This window comes from Cydia amplana, chromosome 9, assembly GCF_948474715.1.
Source record: "Cydia amplana chromosome 9, ilCydAmpl1.1, whole genome shotgun sequence".
Taxonomy (NCBI): Eukaryota; Metazoa; Arthropoda; class Insecta; order Lepidoptera; family Tortricidae; genus Cydia; species Cydia amplana.
This window is the reverse complement of record NC_086077.1, coordinates 10,551,646-10,575,092: the sequence shown is the minus strand read 5'-3', so window position 1 is coordinate 10,575,092 and position 23,447 is coordinate 10,551,646. Positions and strand designations below refer to the sequence as shown.

The window sequence follows — 23,447 nt, the reverse complement described above, 5'->3', positions numbered from 1 at the left end:
ACAGTACCTACTTTCTTTAAATAATGATCACATACCCAGATTCAAACAAGTGAATTTGTAATTTTTACGATTTAACCTCCTTTTTAGGGTTCCGTACCCAAAGGGTAAAAACGGGACCCTATTACTAAGACTCCGCTGTCCGTCCGTCCGTCTGTCACCAGGCAGTATCTCACGAACCGTGATAGCTAGACAGTTGAAATTTTCACGGATGATGTATTTCTGTTGCCGCTATAACAACAAATACTTAAAACAGAATAAAATAAAGATTTAAGTGGGGCTCCCGTACAACAAACGTGATTTTTGACCGAAGTTAAGCAACGTCGGGCGGGGTCAGTACTTGGATGGGTGACCGTTTTTTTGCTTGTTTTGCTCTATTTTTTGTTGATGGTGCGGAACCCTCCGTGCGCGAGTCCGACTCGCACTTGGCCGGTTTTAATTGAATGTCTTCATCTTAACCTTCAATATGTGTTAGCTATTAATTAGGTTACGTGGGCATGCAAAATCCTCGCTCATTACACCGAAAGTAACAAAAAACGTGAAATTTTCCCCACTCCATTTCGCTTACTTCCTACATCTACATATTTAAATTAAAACACCCTGTTACCGTGTTATTCAAAACAACGTGGGGAGGGTTGTCCTTAATTAAACGTAAACAAATGGCTGAAGTAAAAAACATTTTGGCTAATAATAACGTCAAGAGTCTTTTTTGAGTATATTGTTTTTTAGGGTTCCGTACCCAAAGGGTAAAAATATTACTAAGACTCCGCTGTCCGTCCGTCCGTCCGTCCGTCTGTCACCAGGCTGTATCTCACGAACCGTGATAGCTAGACAGTTGAAATTTTCACAGATGATGTATTTCTGTTGCCGCTATAACAACAAATATTAAAAACAGAATAAAATAAAGATTTAAGTGGGGCTCCCGTACAACAAACGTGATTTTTGACCGAAGTTAAGCAACGTCGGGCGGGGTCAGTACTTGGATGGGTGACCGTTTTTTTGCTTGTTTTGCTCAATTTTTTTTTGATGGTGCGGAACCCTCCGTGCGCGAGTCCGACTCGCACTTGGCCGGTTTTTTGTATACCACGTTGGTATGCAAACAAGCATACGGCCCGCCTGATGGTAAGCGGTCAACGTAGCCTTAACATGCGAGTTGTTGGCTGAAGTAAAAAAAAAACATTTTGGCTAATAATAAAGTCGGATCTAGAGTCGTTTGGCGTAAAAAAAAATTCAACGTGTACCTAATATAAGAGTAGCTATCAAACAAGAAATTGTAACTTACTGTTTACTTACCTTACCCGTGATTGCTGTATAAAGGCCTCTCTCAAGGTTCTCCCCGATGATCGGTAGTTCACTAGCCTCGTTCGATGGTTCGCTAAAAATGTAACCAGATAGTCGGTCGATCCGATGTCCCAAGCTGAAACTTGTGGCTTGTGCTCGCCACTCTAAAACCTTTCCGTCCAGCGTTATACAATGTATATTGTACAAATCAGATATATCAGGGATTATTACATGCCGAATAAACTAAAGCATGCTTTATACCTCTTTTGAAATAAATTTGTGGTAAGTTATCAACTTATCACTATGCGGATATCAGTTTTAACGTCAACGCACACTTTTCATCATTGTTACTAGCACCATACTTTGTATTGGCACTTGCATGCAACCGTTTCCTTAGCTGATATCATTATGCCATGCCTCTATAGGCATGGCATCAGCTAAGGACTATCTATATAGGTATTCACAGCACTTTTATTATTGAAATATTTGATTCGACGTGATTTCGAAATTTGAACGCGCTTACTGTTAGAAAAATATTACACTATCGTAGCTGCGCTAACGAACCACCATAACAAGTTAGTTTTGGATCCAATTAAAATTTGTCACTACCATTTGGCGGTGGATAACGTTTTGTAATATTTTTTTTGAGGTTGATATATTTTCAGCAACCTTTGATCTCATTTCAGTCGATAAGATGCGAAATCCTTAAAAACGTTTGCATTTGCTATTCAAATTTAAGCGATTATCACTGGTCGCGAAATATATTATAATTATGCAAAAATCCATTTTTACACCCATTCTCTGAACTGCAATAATAAATCAAGACGGTGTGGACCCTGATTTATGAACGTAGGTCGAGCGCAAAATTTTTACGATTTAAATTTTATCTTTACTTGCTTCCGGAAGTTTTGGGAGTTATCTTGTATTTTTATTAGATAATTAATTTTCCTTTTGCGGAAGCGTAGGTAATGGTGCCGACACACTACCGTATTTGCGAAAAAAATATTCGTGTTGCATCTTTTCCCTCGGTAAATAAGCACTAACTCTAACCGTTCCGCTCATTTCAAAATATAATTTTTTCTACTCGTCGACTGCAATGCTTGAATTAAGACTTCGTATACCAAAGTGAAATCGCATACTTTTTCCACTATGGAACCCCAACTCAACTATAATATTCATTTCGATACAGTTTAGTCAACTATAATATTCGTTTCGATACAGTTTAGTCAACTATAATGAAATTGACCAATCGAAAGCGCGGAGCAAGTACCAGGGCCTCATGAGTTACGAGAAGGTGTCGTTGACCAACCGGACGGGGGCGCGGGGCGCGGGGGCCGGGTCGCGTACGAGTATGAAGGTATCGCGGCTGCTCGCGCATCTTAGCTGTATATTTTTGAATTTTTTACCTACATATATGATTCTTCTACTAGTTTTAAGTATTTTTTTTGTTGACTCGTAGAAAAAGTATTGTATACAATAGTGATATAATCAAGCTTTTCAATCTCGTATCTTACTTATGCTGAGTTGCCTAAACACGGTACTCGACTGAAAAGCTCTCCATTATATCACGATTCTATAAAATACTAGTATACATTTGTACCTACACAAATTATAAAGTGTACTTTCTTTTAAATAGTGAAAAACAGTGACCTATGTACGCGTTGGTTCGAAAGATGCAATCTGACATTGGCTAATAAGCGACTCGGTTTATTATCAGCCAATGTCAGATCGCATCATTCGTAATACAGTGACGACGCCAGAGACGGTGAGTTTTCCACTTTTCCTTTATTTGTTAAGCTTTGTGTTGTGGTAGGTATAGTTTCCAGACGTTTCGGATTAATACAAAATTAATTTAGGATGGGGTAGCACATCGTTCCAATATGACTTCGAACTCTGGTAGCCGTTAAAGAAGTGTTATACTCTTATGGTAGATGTCCCTAAGCAGTACCCCCCAACGCGCATATGCAGGATATGCTGGAGATATTCGCTGTCTACGGGTAAGTCTCTGCTCTCGCCATCCGAAAAAACCTTAACAGTAAAAATAAAACAATACACTTTGTGCATATAATTTAATGTTAAACGATGTACCACATAAAAAGTTTTCTGTACAGACCTTAATTACTTTCTTAAAATATCAAATAATGTGTTCTAAATAGTAATTTAAATATCAGTCATTTTTTTAATAGAGCCTTTGTGCACCACATGACGACACGTTTTCCCAATTACTGGTACTTCACTATAGTTCCATACGAGTAAGAGTGATATTTTTAGTAGAATGTAAACTCAAGGTACAAATTAATATCTGCGCGTCTCCAATACCTAAAGCTGACTTTTCTTTTAGATATGAATGATATCGAGCATCTTCAAAACGCTTTCTCCTTTTTTAGGCAATGTAAGACAATGATTGAATATACCTGTCCAGATCGACCGTGGAGTCCATTAAGTTGAACAGCCCTGGCGTTTGTAAATGGGCGTTTTTTTTTGTTGTCCCCTACACTTTTTTTTCAAATTTGGGATTTTTTATGTTATTTCTACTCAGAATCACGAGCTCTTTCTATCCTAATAGGAGAAAAAAAGTGTCCTAAGGTTTTTATTTCCATTACGTCACCATTTTTTATAGACTTTGTATGGCGGTCGCGGAATGGAAAGATCGAAAAATGTATGGAAATTTTGGGACACTTTTTTCTCCTATTAGGATAGAAAGAGCTCGTGATTCTGAGTAGAAATATTATAAAAAAATCCCAAATTTGAAAAAAAAGTGTAGGGGATAACAAAAAAAAAACGCCCAAATAAAGGCATTATTTGAGTGTTGAAAATTTGTATACTGCTATAAGATTTAAATGCAAACTCTGTTTCAAGACTTCATATTTCCATGGAACAAATGGAAAGCACCCGCTAAAGCGATTCTTGTATTCACGTGGTCAACAATCGGCTATACTTCGTTTTTTTAGCATTAGAAATAAGGTAAACAATCTTGATGTGTCTTTTAATTGAAAAACACATTTTAAAAATAAGTTACGGTAAATATGCTTTCATAAGTAATAGTTATTGATTTTTAAAAAGTGTTTTTCAATTAAAAGACATGTCAAAATCGCTTACCTTCTTTCAAGTTCTTTCTAATGCTAAAAAAACGAACTATAAATATAGGATATTTTTTAACGTCTGACCATAGAACTCCGCGAGGTAATTAGATAAACAGATATTATTTTTTCTAGAACCCTGGAATTGAAATAAAATGCGGTTTCATTGTTACATTTCGATTAAAATGATTTCTATGTTTTCTATACAACAATCGGGTCAGTATGAACTATACGAGTACATTATTCACCTCGCGGGGTATGGCGGAGCATTAAAAAAACTGTCTTTACTGAGACGATTATATTAAATGTATTACTTGTATCTACTTAGATAGAATATACATATTGTAAAGAGCGGTGGAAGCATATGATATGACTAAAAGTCGGGAAAGAGGGGAGATTTTTGCACAGCAGCGGGACACTATTTAGTTAATTTAGATATTATTTTATGCGCTCATAGTGATACAGTCGTATCCCCAGTTTACCATAACCACTTCAAATAGCAAAATCAAATTTCGGATGTGTCCGCAGCTAACTACATACTGATACAGTCTACATAAACAGAAAAACCAGTTAAACGCATAAACGCTTGGTTAATATAATCAAATCCAATTGTTAGCTAACAATTTCGGGCCCGGGATTTCAATTTCTTACGAGTGGGGTCGATACAATATTACAAGGAAAGCTTCGCCATACCTAGAACCTTCTTAACCGGCTTGGTACATTACCATACAAATTGATAACTTTGGGCACGATAGGGCAAGGTTAGTAAGGAAATATTCAAGGGGGTAAAGTGGTTGATGCTTTGTGGCCAATAATTATATTTACACAAGTTTGTATCGGTCAAATGTCATCCCAAACCCATGAGACCGGTGCTGATTTTACTTCTTGTTCTGAAATAGTTTTGGCTTTGATCTGTCAGCTGTCAAAAATGATATTTCTGGACCAGGCAGCTGACAGATCAAATCCATAAAATTTACAGAATAAGAAATTTAAAACAGAATCGGGATCCGGTTCGTTGCTCCTCAGTGCACAAAAGTTCTTTATTATGTCATCCGCGCCTGACTATGACAGGTTTCACATTTTGGCTACGCTTGAGAATAGGTACCTACAATAAAATGCAGTCTCCTTATGTCAAATCATGTCTTCTCTTAATCCGATCGTTTTGCCCAATTACTTATTCTTACACACGTCTGCATAGCGTATCACGGTGACTTTCATTAATAGATAAAGAGAAAGAAATTTAGAAACAATAGCGTAACAAAATTCTTAGGAATAGTATCTCGCAAAATATGCAGTGTTATGTAAAATATCAGATGATAACAAAATGTGAAACGGTTTAGGAATTACCCTAGCTTTAATTTATTAAAACAATTTCACGCCTAAGATTTCTTCGTCAAAGCGTAAGATTGAATATGTAATGTACCTTATCTCGTTGCAAGAAAATTTTGTTTTTGAAAACAACAATATTTAAATAAGCACGCAAAGTTTTAATTGAAAATTGACGAAGTTTGTTTTTGAACGTAAAATAAAAGGTAGATCAGTAATACATTATTAATATCGTCGATCAGTTAAGTATAATTCATCAATAAACTCAGTTCAAAACTACAACTTCAAAACCTCAACTAAGTAAGTATTAAGAATTTATTTCACAACAAGTAAACTCTCATATTAATTAACTAGACAGAATTCTCTCCGACACAATGTATTTCATATTCCTAAAATCTTATAGAATTCTGTGGCATTCATTATGAAAGATCTTCTATTAATATCACAGTATCACAGTGTTAAAAGTAGGACATTGTTTATAATCCACTAAGTCCTATACTCACTTCACTACATTGCACTAAAAACAATAAGTTCTAGATACGTCGGTACCTTGGTTTTCCTGTTGTCACCCAAAGTAGTACTGGGCGTTGGAATATCGATATAAACTCCTTGTGTTAGGGTCCGTCTCGTTTTGCATTTGGACGCGAGGCAGTGTTTTGACCGCTACACCGCGACCTAACGTGCCGTGGGGCATAGTTCGGAGCGGCATTTCTATGGGGAATTCGGCAACCTGCCCGTACATATTCGTGCTGACGTGAGGGTAGGTATTAGGCACAGGTCGGCCGACGTACCGATTGATTTTCGGACTGAGAGCGACGTCGGTGAATTGCATTTCTGGCTTTAAGCCAGAATCAACGGTATCGACCGGGACAGATAAGCTGGTGATGTTGATGTCGTTATCGACCTCTGATATGCTGTCGTTGAATCCATTGGGGATCTCAGTGCTGGCGGAGACGTCGGGGCCCTTGGGACGGTCGCGGCGTCTCTTGCGGACCACGCACCGCGCGACCACTGCGATGATACACAGCGACATGGCTCCGGCCAAACCCGCACCGATATACGCATACATAGTGGTGAATGTATCTGAAAAATAAATCGTCAAATTGTCTGTTTGAAACCTGCTAAGAAAGAAAATCAAAACAATAGGAATAATTTTCGTCATAACAAGGACAAACCCAGGTAAACAATCTTTACAAAGTTACTACATAATTAAGTTAAATCACGCTTTATATAGAAAAACATAACTAGCTAAAACAAACTTTACGAAGGTGTATTTAGCTAAAATATAATAGATAATTATGTACAAAACAGACTACGCTCGAGGGTGCTTTAATTAACTTTACAAAAGAAAACGCAATGAACTATTAATACAATTGTTTTAAATAGGCATATTGTACCTAATTGGCTAAAACTAACTGTATAAAGGCAAAAATGTAAATCTGAATCTGCGTTTACTTAAGTTTCCCATCTAAACAGAGCTAGCATTTTCTGTTCTCTGATGTAGAAACAACATAAATATCTTGATTGTCTTAAGCGACGCTTAAAATAATTGACTTTCTCTACGCTGAGCGTAATGCTTTATTTATAGCCACTTGTAAGTTAGAAACTGTTCTATTTTTTACCACTAATGTCAGAGTCATACCAGCTTATACTGCGCTGAATGCGAAATATTCATTTCCGCTATACCAAGCGTTATAATGGTGGTTTCACGTAATTTCAATTAACGTTTCGGTACCAAGTAGTAAGCAAATTAAATAGTAATTAACAACGTTTGTTTGAATAAAAATGACTTGTATAAAAAAAGGGAAAATGCAAAATTATTAAAGCGTTATTGATATCTAGGTACATATAATATGAAAGTAAAATGTTTGAACGGCTAATACAATCTGATTCCATCAAAACCTTTTAAAATTATTGAAATTACCTAACGAGAAACATTTTAATAATTCCCTGCGCTATATTAGTGCAAATTCACAGATCACTTGTCTTGTTCGATAGGTGGAGCATAAAAATTCGACTCATAGTTACTAGGTTACTGTTACTACACATCGGCGTTTCCTGAGTAGTTTAGGGCACATGATCGTTTTAGTGACTTCAATTGCACTTTTACGATGTAATTATTCATGTAAATTATAAAAAAAGATGTTTTTGGTAAACGAGGAATGTTGAGTATAAAATAGCGTAGACAACTAAATAAGCTTGCAGCGTAGAACTAATAAAAGAGCGTCGTTGTGTACTTATAGTGATCTTGAATCTCGGAAAACGTGCCATGATACGCAGTTTGCTGAAGGTAATCTATGTCTCGTGATTCCTCAAAATTTTCCCGACCGCAGCTTTTTATTTTACAAAAACACTTAACCCGGAAGTGTTAAATCTAAGCCCGACCACGAGATATGAATTAATTACTTATTTTCCTGGGTAAAATCATCTTATTGAAAAAAAAAAATAAGTAAAAACTCGTGTTCAGTTCAAATTTTTAGGCGCCTTGAAAAAAAAACCATATGTTATTCTAGTCCCGTCTCCCCTAATTTATGTATGAGCCAATAAATTTTATTAAGAGACCGGTATCGATTTTAGTCGCAAAAATGTAAAAATGATAGATTTAGTCGATGAAATTGTACACCTTTTGTTACGTAATAGAAATAATAAATAGTATCTATTAGCACGTCTTCTTATTTTGCACTTTTACACATTTTTTTTTTGAAAACAGACTTACTAAATTAGTAATGATTTTTTTTCTGTTGGATGTTTAGGTAAACGCGCGTAACGCACTGATTTTGTCGATCTTATTTGTAAATTTCATAAAGTTTGGACTGCTAAAAATGGTAATTTTGTATTACACACTCCACATCTTGTACTCCACATTTAATATACTACATTTTTGTTATATGATATTGAATAAGAGTTAATGAAAGTGAGACGAAATGAATTTTCACCACAAATTACTTCAAAACAAGTATAAATTTTTCGCGAAAATCGATGATTAATTTCAACGTAATTTTAATACTTAAACAATCTACAACATTTGCTGAAACTGTTCTTATAAGTGGAATGTATTAAGTAAAACGCAAGCTGGGCACTAACTGACTTTATTATATAACTACCCGACATATTACAATTGTTGGCATACCCTACACATCCCACCACCAAATCAAGACATAGTCCTTTAAGAATCACTAATTTAATTAACCTCTAATAATTTTTTATATAAATAACAATATTTACCCTATATACCCCTCCCATCACTGGAAGACAAATCGAATGAAAAAAAATAGGTACATGATAATATTCATACACTTCGATTGATATACCTAGGAAAAGCCTTAAATTTCCGTGAACGTCCGTTAAATGTTGTAATTAATTACCTTATTGTACCTAACTCAAGTATTGTGTTTTAAACGTCGAACCCAGAAAATAAGGCTTGAGCTAAATATCTTAACAAAAAAAAACTTATTTGTTATAGAATTATACTAAAGACTAATGTAATGCATTTTTTTATCCTTAACTTAATTAAACCTTAAGTTCGATCAGGCTCCATTATAGTAAGCTTTTTATTAGCCCTACGTTGGGCCCGAATGCTTCGAGCCCAAGGTTTTTCTTCCTCTCGATTAGGGGATAATGGCCAACCGAACATTATGTATCCTAGAATCTTACATAACAGAGGATCTTTTTTTGTTTCATTAGCCACATCCTTAAAATTAATTGGCATTGTTTCCAACATATTAAAACACGACGTCTCTGAGGCGGGGCGACGCTCGTGTGACAATGGAAGCCTAGATAGACTGTCCGCCGGGCCGTTATCCGCGGACCTAACAAATTCAACCTTATAATCATAGCCCGCCAGCCGCGCAGCCCAGCGCTGTAACCGGCTGGCAGCCGTCTGTGGAATACCTTTCTTTTCACCAAAAATATACATGAGCGGTTTGTGATCCGTGCGGAGCAAGAACTGCCTCCCAAACAAATATTGGTGATGCTTAGTCACCCCATAAAATATGGCCAAGGCCTCTTTATCGAGTTGGCTGTAGTTCTTCTCCGCGTCGTTGAGCGTGCGCGAGGCACAGCTGACGGGCCGCTCGCTGCCGTCCGCGTACCGGTGCGCCAAAATCGCGCCAACGCCATACGAACTGCTGTCCACAGATAGCACGAGCTCCCGCCCCTCCTCATAGTGCGCCAAAACGCGATCACTAACCAACATCTTTTTTGCCTTGTTGAAAGCCTGTTCGCAATCACTGTTCCATGACCAGTTAACATTTTTTTTTAAAAGCGCATGCAGTGGATGTAATAAGGTACTAAGATTCGGAATAAATTTCCCGTAATAATTTAAGAGACCTAAAAAACTTTTTAACTGCGTGACGTCAGTAGGCGTCGGTAAACTAGTGATTGCCTCAAGCTTAGTCGGGTCCGGGTGTAAACCGGTTTTATCAATGATAAATCCTAAGTAATGTACTTTTTCTTGAAGGAATTGACATTTTTCCATTTTGACAGTTAACCCCATTTCCTTAAGCCTCTCAAGTACCATCCTGAGACTGCGGAGGTGTGTATGGCGGTCCGGTCCCGTGACGCAAATATCGTCCAGAAACACCACTGTGCCCGGTACCCCCCGCAAAGTCTCCTCCATTAATTTTTGAAATTTTTCCGGCACACATGAGAGGCCATAGGGTGTGCGGCGGTAAGAAAATGTACCTATATGCGTGGTGATTGTGGTGAAACGTTGCGAACTTTCAGTTAACATCACTTGCTCGTATGCATGTCTAAGGTCGATTTTTGTGAATTCTTGCCCGTTACTTAAGTTGGCAAATAACTCCTCTATTCGCGGTAGAGGGTAATAGTCCCGCTTTAGCTTAGGATTAATTGTTATTTTATAATCACCGCACAACCTAAGTTCCCCGTTTGTTTTGATCACCGGCACAATGGGAGTTCCAAAATCAGAATGACTCACCCTGTATATAGTACCGTCGCGCTCCAGGCGCGCCAGCTCGCGCTCGACGCCCGCGCGCAGCGCCAGCGGCACCGGCCGCGCCCGCATGTACACACCCTCGCAATCCGTTAGCTCTAAGTTGAGAGTTTTTTTACATGTTCCTAACTTGTCAGTAAACACTTCTGGGTAATCTTTGCACAATTGCTTCACGAATTGATCCTCCACTATCTGGTTAATTTTTATCTCTTTAATACCGAACGCTCTAAGCCAGTCTCGACCTAGCAGTGGCCTGCCACCGTTTCTAATAACATATAGATATTGGTTATACACTCTCATACCTTCAAAATACACTTCGACAGAGAGGTATCCAAGAGGTTCAATTCGTGAGCCATGATAACTACGAAATCTTGAATAATCAGTTAACAATTCTTTATTTTTAAAAAAACGTTGATAAAATTGTTCATTAATTGCTGATATTCTACTGCCGGTATCGATTTCCATTTCTACATTTAACCCATCAACTTCCATGTCAACAAAATAAGGGTCGTTACCTCGGGATTGCATCTGAATATGGTAAAACTCGTCCTCGGAATTATCACTTAAGTAATGCTGCCGCTTGTCACTATTACGCCGTTCACTTTTTGGACACATCACTTTTAAATGTCCGCGTTGGTTACACTGATCGCAATTATAATTAGCAAAACGACACTTATTTGCGCGATGCCGTTTACCGCATCTCCAGCAAGCCGTATCCTCGCCCGTCGAGTTATATGCGGCGCCGCCGCCGCCGCCGCCGCCGCCGGATGCCCTTGCGCCGACGCCGCCGCCGCGCTCCGCACCCTCGGTCGGCCGTCGCGGCCTGGCTCCGCCGTGTCGCGCGTGCAGGGCGTGCAGGCCCTCGCCCGTCGCGCCGACGCCGCCGCCGTTCGCACCCGCCGCCGTCGAGCCCCCGCCGGTCCCGCTTAGGACCGCATGTTTCTCCGCGGCCTCCAGTGCCAGAGCTAGTTCCACTGCTTTGCTGTACTTAATATTTTTCTCTGCAAAAATCCGTGATCTCATGGCCTCACTTGCCAAACCAGAGACGAACTGATCTCGCAACTCCTCCTCTAACCTTCCCGTAAAATTACAATTGACTGCGAGATGTTTCAGACTTTGTAGGAAATCCGTCAGCGTTTCACCAGGTTGTTGCCTCCGTTGTCGGTAAATATGCCGCTCAGCGATTTCTGAGCGCTGCGGCTCGAGGTGATCGGAAACCAACTTGACGAGTTCATCAAATGTTTTTGTCTCTGGGTGGCTAGGAGCACAAAGGTCGCACATTAACGAGTAAGTCGCGTCACCAACCACGGTAATTAACGTAGGCACTTTTAAAGTGTCTTTAATTTCGTTTAGTAAAATAAACTGTTTGACACGTCGTACGTAAGCCGGCCATTGCTTAGAGCTTAGATCGAACGCTTCGATTTTACCGATTGGCATTTTACAATCCACAAAAACTTATTATGCGCGGCACACCACACTCCTATATAATCACTTAGATAATCGAAAACGCGTATATACTCGCTAATTAATTAAAAATCCCGACTGCGCCAATGGAATGTATTAAGTAAAACGCAAGCTGGGCACTAACTGACTTTATTATATAACTACCCGACATATTACAATTGTTGGCATACCCTACAATAAGTACATCATTTTGTATAATTTACCACTATAATTTATTGATGAATTTTTAAAAACTGCCCTTTCTCGTCATATATTGCCGGTGACGCACGCTCGGGACCTCATTATTAAAAGACAAGATGAGAAGACGTCTAATAGTAACGAATACTTGTTATTTAGATATTAATTACGTAACAAAAGCTGTACAATTTCAACGATTAAATGTATTAATTTTACATTTTGGCTCTAAAATCGTTAACGGGCTCTTAACCTAAATACACTCTCGCTACTTAATTGTAAAATGTCAGCCCCGATTTCAAGATTTCAGAAAATGAAGCTCATTAGATTGTAATAAATCATTAAATTGATCTCGAATAACAGACCCGACTGTTTGCGCTTGGAAATCACTTAAAGTGATGAATGGATGATGCTATTTAATTTCCATTTTAGTGCTATTTAATTAAGAAATATAGGTTTTATAATTTTACGGCACTTTCTAATATCATATTGCGGTGTACGATTGAAAGATAATACCTATTACGAGGTATTATTTTCATGTGTTCTTTATTACAATTAATAATTTTAAACGCATAATTGTAATGGTATTGCACACTTTTGTGGTCGTAATGTAAACTTTTTATTTATTTATTTTATTTATTTTACCCGACTGCCGAAGGAATTTATTTTTCGAGCGTAGGTATAATAAAATAATAAAAATCCATATCTAAATAAGCTAGCTAGTATTATTTAGATATGGAAAATTAAATTGTAGCACTGACAGCCGAGTTAAAACGTTAGGCATCTCGTGTACCGTGAGTTTTTTGGAACACACGAAATATAATTTTGATATTTACCAGTATTTCTTCGGTGACGGAGAACAAGCCTTGTTAATTTTCTGAGTATGACAGGTCATATAAGTCGCTTTTTATGCTTCTATATATTATGAAAAGTCTTACCATAATTAGTACCATCTCTCTCAGGTCTAGGTGAAGGTGCGGGCTCGCTTCTGACGATGCTAGTGACATTGGCAGCAGGGGCTACGGAAGGGCGAGGAGGCACGGCCGCCACCGCCGGCGCGGGCGGGACCGCGGATTCCCCCCACCATCGGTCGTTGGATTCATCTGCAATTGTGATTGTATGAGAATGGGGTTGCAAACTGAGTATGTAGTGGAGCGTTGGACTATATTTTGTATAGCCCAGGCGGCCTAGCCAAGGTGACGATCATTAGCGCTTCGCCATCGAATCGCTTCGTGTCTCTCTATCACTCTTCAATATTAGTGCGACAGTTGCGTTTCGTTCGCTACGTAGCGTTAGCGATTGACATGTTGTCTAACAGGCCCCGTCTGTTTAGGAAGCTGGCGATAACGGCAAATATATAAATTAATACTCGGACTTCCATAAAGCCTTCAAAGACATCTTTACTTAAAATAAACGTACAGTAAATAGACTTGTGTATCCAGCCACCATATTTAATGTAGCCTTGTACATAAATTGGTAAAATGTATCAATTTACAGTTAAGTAGGTGTTATATTCAACGTTCATATTTAAATGCTTATTATTAATAACAGAATTACAGATAAAAGCATTTATTTTATTCAAAATCAATTTACAAGTGATGTATGAATTCTGGTTTAGCAAATGACTGTTCGTGGTTTCAACATTTTGTTGAAATTGTAATGATTATGCACAGTTATGTTACTACTGAGTGCTTTCCTACAGCCAGCGACGTCGAGTGACGTGGCGCGACGTTTTGCCCGACATTTCTTCAACCAAAAAACGTCGCTTTTGACACTGACAGATCGGTATCGTACCGCTGTGACTTCTTATGAGCATTGTTCAAATCGGGCCGTTAGTGAAACATATTTATAATTGAAATAAAACTATTAAAACGGATTATATCGCGTATATTGAATTTATACTACATCCCGATGTTTCGAACCCTTTACAGAGTTCGTCGTCGGGATGTAGTATTAATTCAATGTACCTACGCGATATAATCCGTTTTATTTCATGAGTAACTATAGCGGTAACCGAAGACAATATTATATTTATAATTGTACCCCGAACTTGGAACACACGCTCAAAGAGAATTCTACAGCACTTGCGTTGTCTGAGAGACGAGTACAGATAATTACATAGATACATGCTCCTCGTTGTATTATAAACTGAAAGCTTGGAAAATTAGATAAATGAGCTAAAATTCTATACAGGTGTTTTATTCGATGCCGAAATATACGGAAAATTTTAATACATATTTATGTCAAACACACTTTCTGAAACATTGTGACGACTTTTTAGTTAGGAAATTATTTTAATTAAAACGAGGTCGTCTTAATTAAAAATATCTGGGAGACCGAGCTTTGCTCGGAAAACATATAAAAACTCGAAAATGCGCGTTTTCCCATAGATAAAACCTAGCTAGATCGATTTTTCACCCCCAAAAACCCCCATATATAGCAAATTTCATCGAAATCGTTAGAGCCGTTCCCGAGATCCCCGAAATATATATACATATAAATAAATAAATATATAAATAAATATGCAAGAATTGCTCGTTTAAAGGTAGGTATTAGATAATATATAATATAAGGGATCCTATCCTACAATTATGATATACGCCAATTTTTTTTTAAATTGTTGTTACTATACCATCATAGGTTCTTCATATTTAGCTGTGTCCTATATCTAGTATCATATTTCTATGATAATATAATTTTATTGCGGTGTAATGATTACCTCGCATTTACATTAACAATCTAATCCAAATGATTCCGTTATTAAAAACCGTTCATACAAATTGTTTATTCTCGCCTTAATATTATTTTATCATTATCCGACGGTAAACCTGAAATATGTAATTTATCAAGAATACCATGTTCTCGGTATCTTTACACAATAGGGTTTAAAACAATAGTTAGATTTAAATATCTTGGAAAATTCAGTATGTTCCAGAGATTTAATACAAATGGACTGGTGATGATGGTAATTGGTGAAAATGATTTTTTTATCAGACCATTTTAACAAAATGTTTCACGTAATGTATCTTTGCAACGGAAATTTACCACAAACTAGCCATTTATCTAATCACTCTTCATTATGTTTTTTTTTTGGACCTCATTACTTAGTTCATGATCAACCTTAAGAAACACGTCAAGTAATCTAAAGTAACCCGGTAAATAAACTAGGTATAAACTCATTGATGTTTTACAGACAGCAATCCAGTAAATCGCTACAGGTCGAAGCGAGGAGTTTTATAGTGAGGCAATAAAGGTGTGCTACCCGCAATAAACTCTGTGGATGAAATTACTCGGGTCTGTATTGTCTTCAGTGGCTGTAGTCGTTTCGAAGTTTGTTGTATGGTTTACGATGAGGCAACAACTACTGCTATTTGTGGGATTAGCTACAAACATTACCAAAGATATTTGGGAGCACAATGAGTTATCGTTCAGTCATGTCATAGGGCAGTGCTTTAATAAAATTTCCGGGACTATTAAATTGGCACACAAACCTACTCAAGGGTTTGCCCACGATGAGTCTTGTAATGTTATCAGTAAAGTAAGTTTTTCATTATAATTAGGTATATAGGTATATCCTGCTAACAAACAGCCTTAGGTCCTGGGTTCAAATCTTAGTAAGGGCATTTATTTGTGTGTTTATCACAGATATTTGCTCGTAAGTTATGGATCTCTTCTTTAATATTGTATGTATTATTTGATTATAATTCTTGAAAACGTTAAACGCCAAATCTTTGTTACGAGTACCGGTAAATTTTTACGTTTTCTCTTGGCAAGGTTTCAAATTTTTCTGCGCCGTAGTAAACAACTACACTACTTAAATACGTGCCGAGACCACGTAAAACTCCAGACGAGGTTCTTACTCAACCTCTCACGTGTAACGGAATGTGTGGAAGCCAGGCGCAAGTTGCCAGTTTAATCAACATATGACTTTGACATATATTAGAGTGGCTTTGTAAATGGCAGTGGCAGTGTAAATATTTACTTCGCTAACTGGGTCACAACTCGACTGACATGCTTAGTTATTACTTCTGTTCTGATAATCAAGAAAATAGGAGTTCGGCCTAGGTCGGAAATACAAATGTGTACCTTTATATATATCGGATATACTTCCATGTAAAAAAGAGCAGTTCCACCAAAGCTTCGCTCACTTTAACTGTTGTATTTTTATACTTTTGTTTTCGTGTCGCATGCTAAGTTTTCGACTACCTAATGATAGGTATTTTATAACATAAATATAACAGGATCAGATAAGTACCTTAACGTAACTTCGAGGGATTGAAAAATGTATATTTGATGCGACAGCTTAAAACGTTGCGATAGTTACATTATAAGTAAATAAAATACATAAATAACATCATAAAATAAAATACATGCTAACGTACATAAAAAGTAAGTCTATTTTAGTGCATTCGTGTAAGCATTACTGTAAGCTCCGCATCAACACTTCGCCACGTCAGGCAAAAGTGGATTAAATGATAAAAGGCTCTCAAGGAACCGCGTGACTCCTCATAATCTTGCTTTATTAGCTTTAAGTTCTGCCTTTTCGGCACATTATATTATGAAGGAAAATCTGCTTAAGAGCGGTACCCTAGTCTAAATTAGCCATCCATTTTGTTGTCATCAGTATAGGGTGTTAATTTTATTTATAGTTAAGTGTACGATACAATCGTTTGTTTTTTGTTTTCTACTCTGTTGGTGGTTACCGACCACAACCGGTTGGTTATGACAAACTCACCTTTTAGTGTCGATTTTTATGCCTACATAAATTAAGAATAAATACAGGGTGAAATTGTTATGTTGAATGCTGTAAATATTTTGCTAATATTAAAACATAAATCTAAAAAGTATACAAACATGATTTACTGATAAGTATTTATTTATACAGAGTGAATCAACAAAAAAAAAAAGAAACAAAAAAGAAGAATAATAATATGATAATTATAGTAATCTGCAATGTTCACTGCACAAAATAACGAAAAATAAGTATCTCGGCATACACTAATACGTTACTGGGTGTTTATACGACAACGGTTTCACTCACTTGAATTGAAACTTGAGGAAGGACCCCCGAAGGGCCCGAAACATGTCGCCAATTAAATAGCGACTAAAAATTCATGTGAGTGAAACCGTTGTCGTATAAACAGTTTGAAAATATGTCTCACGAAAGTTTAATATCGACTAATACTAGGTATTTATAAATTACCTTCTCCCAAGTTTTAACCGCAGCGAGAACTTTTAACTTAAAATTCCTCACGGCCCAGTGATTTCGCCTACGCGGCCTAAAACGAAGCCGCCAAAAATAATTAAAAAACCACTCACCGACATCGTCGTGTTCGAGCTCTGATACGTCGTGAGCAACCTCGTCTTCCTCGGGAGCACTCTCGTACCGCTCCTTCAAAACCGTTCGAGGCACTGCAACCAAAAAAACTCTTTAACCAACTTTTTATAAGAGTCAAATTTAATTAAGGATAACCTCACAAGTGGACTCTTTGACACTTAAACTGAACGTTAATTTTAGACTCGGGGTGAATTGGGGTTTGTAGTATCTTTATTTTTTGTATTTTAAGAGCACGCCTAAGTTTTATGAGGAAGAAGGAATAGAAGCAATCTTGGGAAAACGTGACGTTGTCATACGCTGCTGGTTTTATTATTATAATGAAATCTCACGTTTAGAGTTATTTTGGGTACCTTGACATCTCATGTTATATAGCTGTAACATTACGGAATTTATTCTCGTGACGGGTACAATGTGTATATATGGCTTTAAAATTGATTTACGAAGACTTTGTTTTTTTTTTCTGCTTGATTTATTGAGTTCAGTTCAATATTGATTTTACTACGGAGGGTTTTATTTTTCGAGCATGTGTATAAACAGTAGAGCTGTCTGATAGAGTGACGAAAGTACACCTGGTATGAGATCAACTATGTATAATATATGTGTCTATGACCGTATATCTAATTCTTTGGCACGGCCTACACTGTTTAAAGGATTACAATGTATGGTGGTGTCATTCGATTCATCTCAGTTGTGTGACATTGTCTATCGAAAAATGGTGGTAGCTAGGTACGGCTGTACCTTTCTACGTTATATATTGTACGATTTGGATTAACCTTTCTTGTGTGTGGTGGTAATAAAGCAGAAAATAGTTTCTTGAAAAAGATTCAAAAAGATGACTCAAGATTCTATTAAGATCCTTGTCATACTCAAGGAAGAGATTAAAATTCCACTCGTGATATCTGCTTGTGGTTCCTGGTGCCATTATTTTACAAAGGAAATTATTGCAAAGTCTGTGAAATATCTATAGTAAACTAGACGTAAACACATCTTAAATTGAAAAAGCATTGTCACATGCATTTATCGTGAAAGATTTATGTACAGTTTTCTTCCGATTTGTATTTTTCAACTTGGCAGACTTTAGAATTACCGAAGCGCTGCAAGTGATGTCGTGAGTCCTGATCAATGGTTCGCTCCGCGGCAGAAGAAAGCCTAGACATTCAGTTAGGTATATAAATCTAAGACGCCTATTGTGAATCGATCATCTTTGTAGACTGAGTTCTATTATAATCAGAGCTATTGTAAGGATCTGTCAGAGTTCCAAGGCGGTATTATTCACGAGACTATTCAAATTCGGTGGATGTCGATGATAGGTGGATTTGTATAGTGATGTTGGACCTGAGTTTTTGTAAACATAATATAGGTACCGTATTCCGTGCCCGAAAGTATCTACGAAGATAGGTAAGTAAGTATGTACTGTTTTAGCATGAAGGGTGTCGTGTAGCTGCTGAAAATCTGAAACTAAAATGAACGCTTATGGTTTAGATTATACGGCCAAGGAATTTGATACATAAAAAAAAAATGTGATTTACCTATTCTATCCAAGCTAACAAAAAATATTAATAGATTCATAATACCATTACCTACAATCTGAACTAATCATCTTATAAAAGCATAACATGAAGCGATGTAGACGTTATTTATTTTTTTATCATGAATACTGTTTCCGAAGGTTTATAATATAATACAATTCTCCATAAACTCGAGCAAATTAAACGAAGGCTTAGATTGTTTCATTGGAATATATTGAAGCTAACCGGCATACACATTTCACATTGACATCATAATAAAATAATAAAGCAAACAGATCGACTATATTATTGAAGCTGATACAAGCTCTAAAAACAAATTAAATTAGTTTCTTTGAAAATATTCTTTTTCCTTTGTACCTATAGATACAAGTTTATTATTAATCAAACATTTTTATGTATTAAAATTCTGACACTAAAATAAAAATCAAACACGAAGAAAGAATAATTGATGTAAAGAAATCCTTATATTTTACATATGTATCTACTAGATAGCTGTAATTTAGTATTAATATTATATCTAGTTAGGTATGTACAGTATGTCAATATTCGTTACTGTTAGTAAAATGTGCTAAAATAAGAGTGGGGTAATTTGGTCGATACACTTTACACAGGGAATGTTACTTTAATCTTAATACCTATTACCAGAACTTTCTTTAATGCTACGAAACATGAAATGCGGACAAGCATTAACCCTGTTGATATTGAGTTACTTGATATAAAGCCTAAAAACCTGCTGCCACAATATTTCATTCCTTTCTCATACGATTTTATTACTCGAAATTCAGTCAGGACTGAAATGTTTTATTAAATCCTCGACTGGAACTGACGTGTACAGAGATTTAAATACAGGGATGTTCCAACGATACAAATTAACTCTTGGAAGTAGATAACATGAATAATTATTGTTTACGGAAGCTTTTGGGTATTTTTCGTACTTTTTTAAGCAAACATTTTGGTATAATTAATTACAGCAACCATACGGAGTGACCCTGGTTCATTAATGTGAGGCTTGGATGACAACTGCAGCAGAGCTGCATTACTGCTGCGGCCTTACTGTCACTGTAAAATTCCTTCATAAAAAGAGAGACGGCGTCATTAAGAGTGACGTTCGTAGGCGCATTACTGCCGCGAATGGAACGTTCAATCCGTCACTCATTTTATTGAATAAAATGGCAACAGTAATTAACCTGCAGCGGCATTGCTGCTGCGGCGTTTATGCGGGCGCTGACACTGTCAATTTCCATGATAACATTGAGTGACGCGCGCGTCAAGGCCGCAAGAGTAATGTCACAACAGTAATTCAGCTGCAGTTGCCATCCGAATGTCAACTTTTCTGTATGTATGATAATTATTTCTGTATTTTTTTAAATATTTACACTTAACCGACTTAATCATATTAACCTTATATATAAGAATTGTCAGTCGTTTAATATGTATTAAGTAAAATGAACGGAGTACCAACTAAAAATTATAATCACCTTCCAACGGTATCTCAAGAGTTCCCTATAATAAAAGATTGGGCATCAATTGATAATAATTATTATTATGACTGTCCCGAATAACGTTTTATTCACTTAATAAATGATGTTTTAGTTCAAAACACTAAATGGATGCATGGAATGAATATTTAAGTAAACTGGTACCGGTAAAAATATTTGAAACTTGAATTCCTGTTTCTATTTGTTTAACAGACGTGACGCACCACTAAACAGAAAAATTTGCATAGCACCCAAGCGCCCGACGAAAATAGAATCCCGACATAAAATGACGGGATATCGCCCTAACTATGTTAAACTTATAAAAGGTTTTCAATAGAAGGCTGGTTTCCCATTTATGCAGATCATTACATGAGTTTGCATTTTGGAGAATAACAAGTAGGGGAAAGGGACGGAACGTTTTATCTGGATATTTCCATTCAATAAATCCAAGATCTGAGAGCTGTTTGCAAAGTTTATGGCTTACACGTAACTTTCGAGGCTTTAGGATGTAAACGACCACCAGACATCGCGATCGCTTATAATAAAGGATTTTGAGTGAAGTTTGACAAGATTTTACGAGTAAGTAGAGAGATAAGACGTATTATTCTATTATATATTCTTAATGGTTTACAACAATATGCAATAAAATAGCAGTTGATCCAATAAATAAATCCACAATAAATCCAAGATCTGAGAGCTGTTTGCAAAGTTTATGGCTTACACGTAACTTTCGAGGCTTTAGGATGTAAACGACCACCAGACATCGCGATCGCTTATAATAAAGGATTTTGAGTGAAGTTTGACAAGATTTTACGAGTAAGTAGAGAGATAAGACGTGTTATTCTATTATTATATATTCTTAATGGTTTACAACAATATGCAATAAAATAGCAGTTGATTTAAATTCGAGTAACTTGGTATTATATTGCACACAGCTGAGCCAGCCTTTAGAGACAACAAAACCAGATAAATTCCATAACATCGAATTTCTGTAGTTACTTAAGCGTATTGATTATCTGAAGATACGTTATTAAAAATGTCATTATTTATCATTGTAGGATGCGTATCACCTTGATATATAATTTGAAATGAGATGTTAACTTTGCGGGCATCTTTGCGTCAGAGACAGCCCGGGACGGGTTTTAGTAAGTAGTTATTTTTTTATATTTTTAGTTTGTATTTATATTTAAGTTTTTGCAATAAATATTGACAACTTTGGCAAGTTGAGTAGATTCCTAGCTTATGTATACCTATATGTACAGTTCCTGTAGATATTGTGCCAGTCTACAAATGCAAATAATTTATAGAATGAGGCGTTACTTTGCGGAAATAAAAAAAACGCAAGTATTGTCTAGCTCTAGCACATACCTACTTCGCGGATTAGCAAAGTAATATTTTTGCTTTAATTACAAATGCAAAAATAATACCGTCCTTGAGAAGGCACTCTACCAAAGGTCAAGCTATAACCTTGAACTCCTATTATGTTTAACAAGCATCAACCTAAAGAAAACAAAATAATAAAAGATCGGGGAAATAGGACGCTTTTATCGGAATTACGACAAAACTCTCAATGAGATGAAAATAAGGAAAAGGAAGGATGATAAATTAGTTTTCAACTATCAGAATGATGGTTTCCGATTCCGGTCTGATTATTTTATGGATAGGTCAATGATGTTCTTCTGTAACACATTAAAATTGATTGATAATCAAAGTTTACTGAATTCCTTAGTGTAAGGCCTGAGTGGACGCTCGAAGCGGAGCATTCGGCGGGGCGTGCAGCGTGGCGTCGGGCTCACAAGTAATTTGAGCAGCGTGCACTAAGGCCGCTCCTATACGCTTGCATTTGTTTAACATGCACGCCGCACGCCCCGCCCCGCTGCACGCCCAACTCGAGCGTCCACTCAAGCCTTACACTTACGTTGTCCGAAGAGCTTTTCAGCTACACTTGCTAGCTTAGAGCACAACCGAGATCAACGGCTTCACGTTCTCTACGTACAGTCACATGTTTTAAATTTATGACCCATTTTTGTACCTTGTCACAGTGACAATAGCATGAGGTCTCTAGCGACTTTCATATTGATTATCACTGTGACAAGGTACGAAAATGAGTCATAAATTAAAACATGTGACTGTATTTAACACTGAAACCAACTGACTTACTGAACGCGGCGACATAGCTTATCCAGGCCAATCGATATGAATGTGCAAGTATCTCAAGTTTTCAGAAGGGCTAAGATGGCCGGCTCTTTATCATTTGTCACCATGCCATGCCTGTCACGTTCGAACAAGTATGTAAGTGCGAAAGTGACGCATGACATGACAGGTGATAAAAACGCGACCATGATATAGCGGCAGATTTCAAAACTTTTGCTAAGTTTGCCAAGTTTGCCTTACCATTAAACTTTGTCTGGTGAAAACGCGTGATTGACAAAATGAAATATCGACATGTCTTTTACCGATGTTATCTTAACGTTATGTTTGGGATTCTATTGAACTGTGAGTATATCTTTAAAATTCTGGATGAATCGCAGATACTGTAACGCCATTAGCTAGGTATTTAAATGCTACTAGTAAAAGACAAATGCTATGCCATAGTAGGGAATTTAATGAATAGTGTATCAAGTATAATAAACTTACTAATAAGTACTCACCGCAAGTATAAACGACCTTGAGGTAGGTCCGGCTGCCTATTCTGCACGGCTTCCCAAACATGTTGCTGTCGGCGGACAGAACGCACCTTCTCTTCCCGTGGCATTCTCGCATCGCCGTCTCGGTCGCGTAAGGCTCCAGGCATGCTGTTGAAGAGCAGGCTATTAACTTCTATTC

At 37.1% G+C, this 23,447-nt stretch overlaps 1 protein-coding gene across 2 annotated transcripts in view; it reads right to left on the bottom strand.

Annotated features, from left to right (window-relative positions):
* Positions 1 to 5,777: 5,777 nt before the first annotated feature.
* LOC134651103 (protein eva-1-like) overlaps positions 5,778 to 23,447 on the bottom strand; it is a 71,283-nt gene continuing 53,613 nt past the window's right edge. For both annotated transcript variants that reach the window (XM_063506098.1, XM_063506099.1), the window contains 4 exons: positions 23,273 to 23,416; positions 17,596 to 17,688; positions 13,215 to 13,379; positions 5,778 to 6,767 (listed from right to left, as the gene is read on the bottom strand). In XM_063506098.1, the coding sequence (XP_063362168.1) occupies positions 6,250 to 6,767; positions 13,215 to 13,379; positions 17,596 to 17,688; positions 23,273 to 23,416 (920 nt within the window). In that variant the 3' untranslated portion in view covers positions 5,778 to 6,249. The remainder of the gene's footprint in view (positions 6,768 to 13,214; positions 13,380 to 17,595; positions 17,689 to 23,272; positions 23,417 to 23,447) is intronic.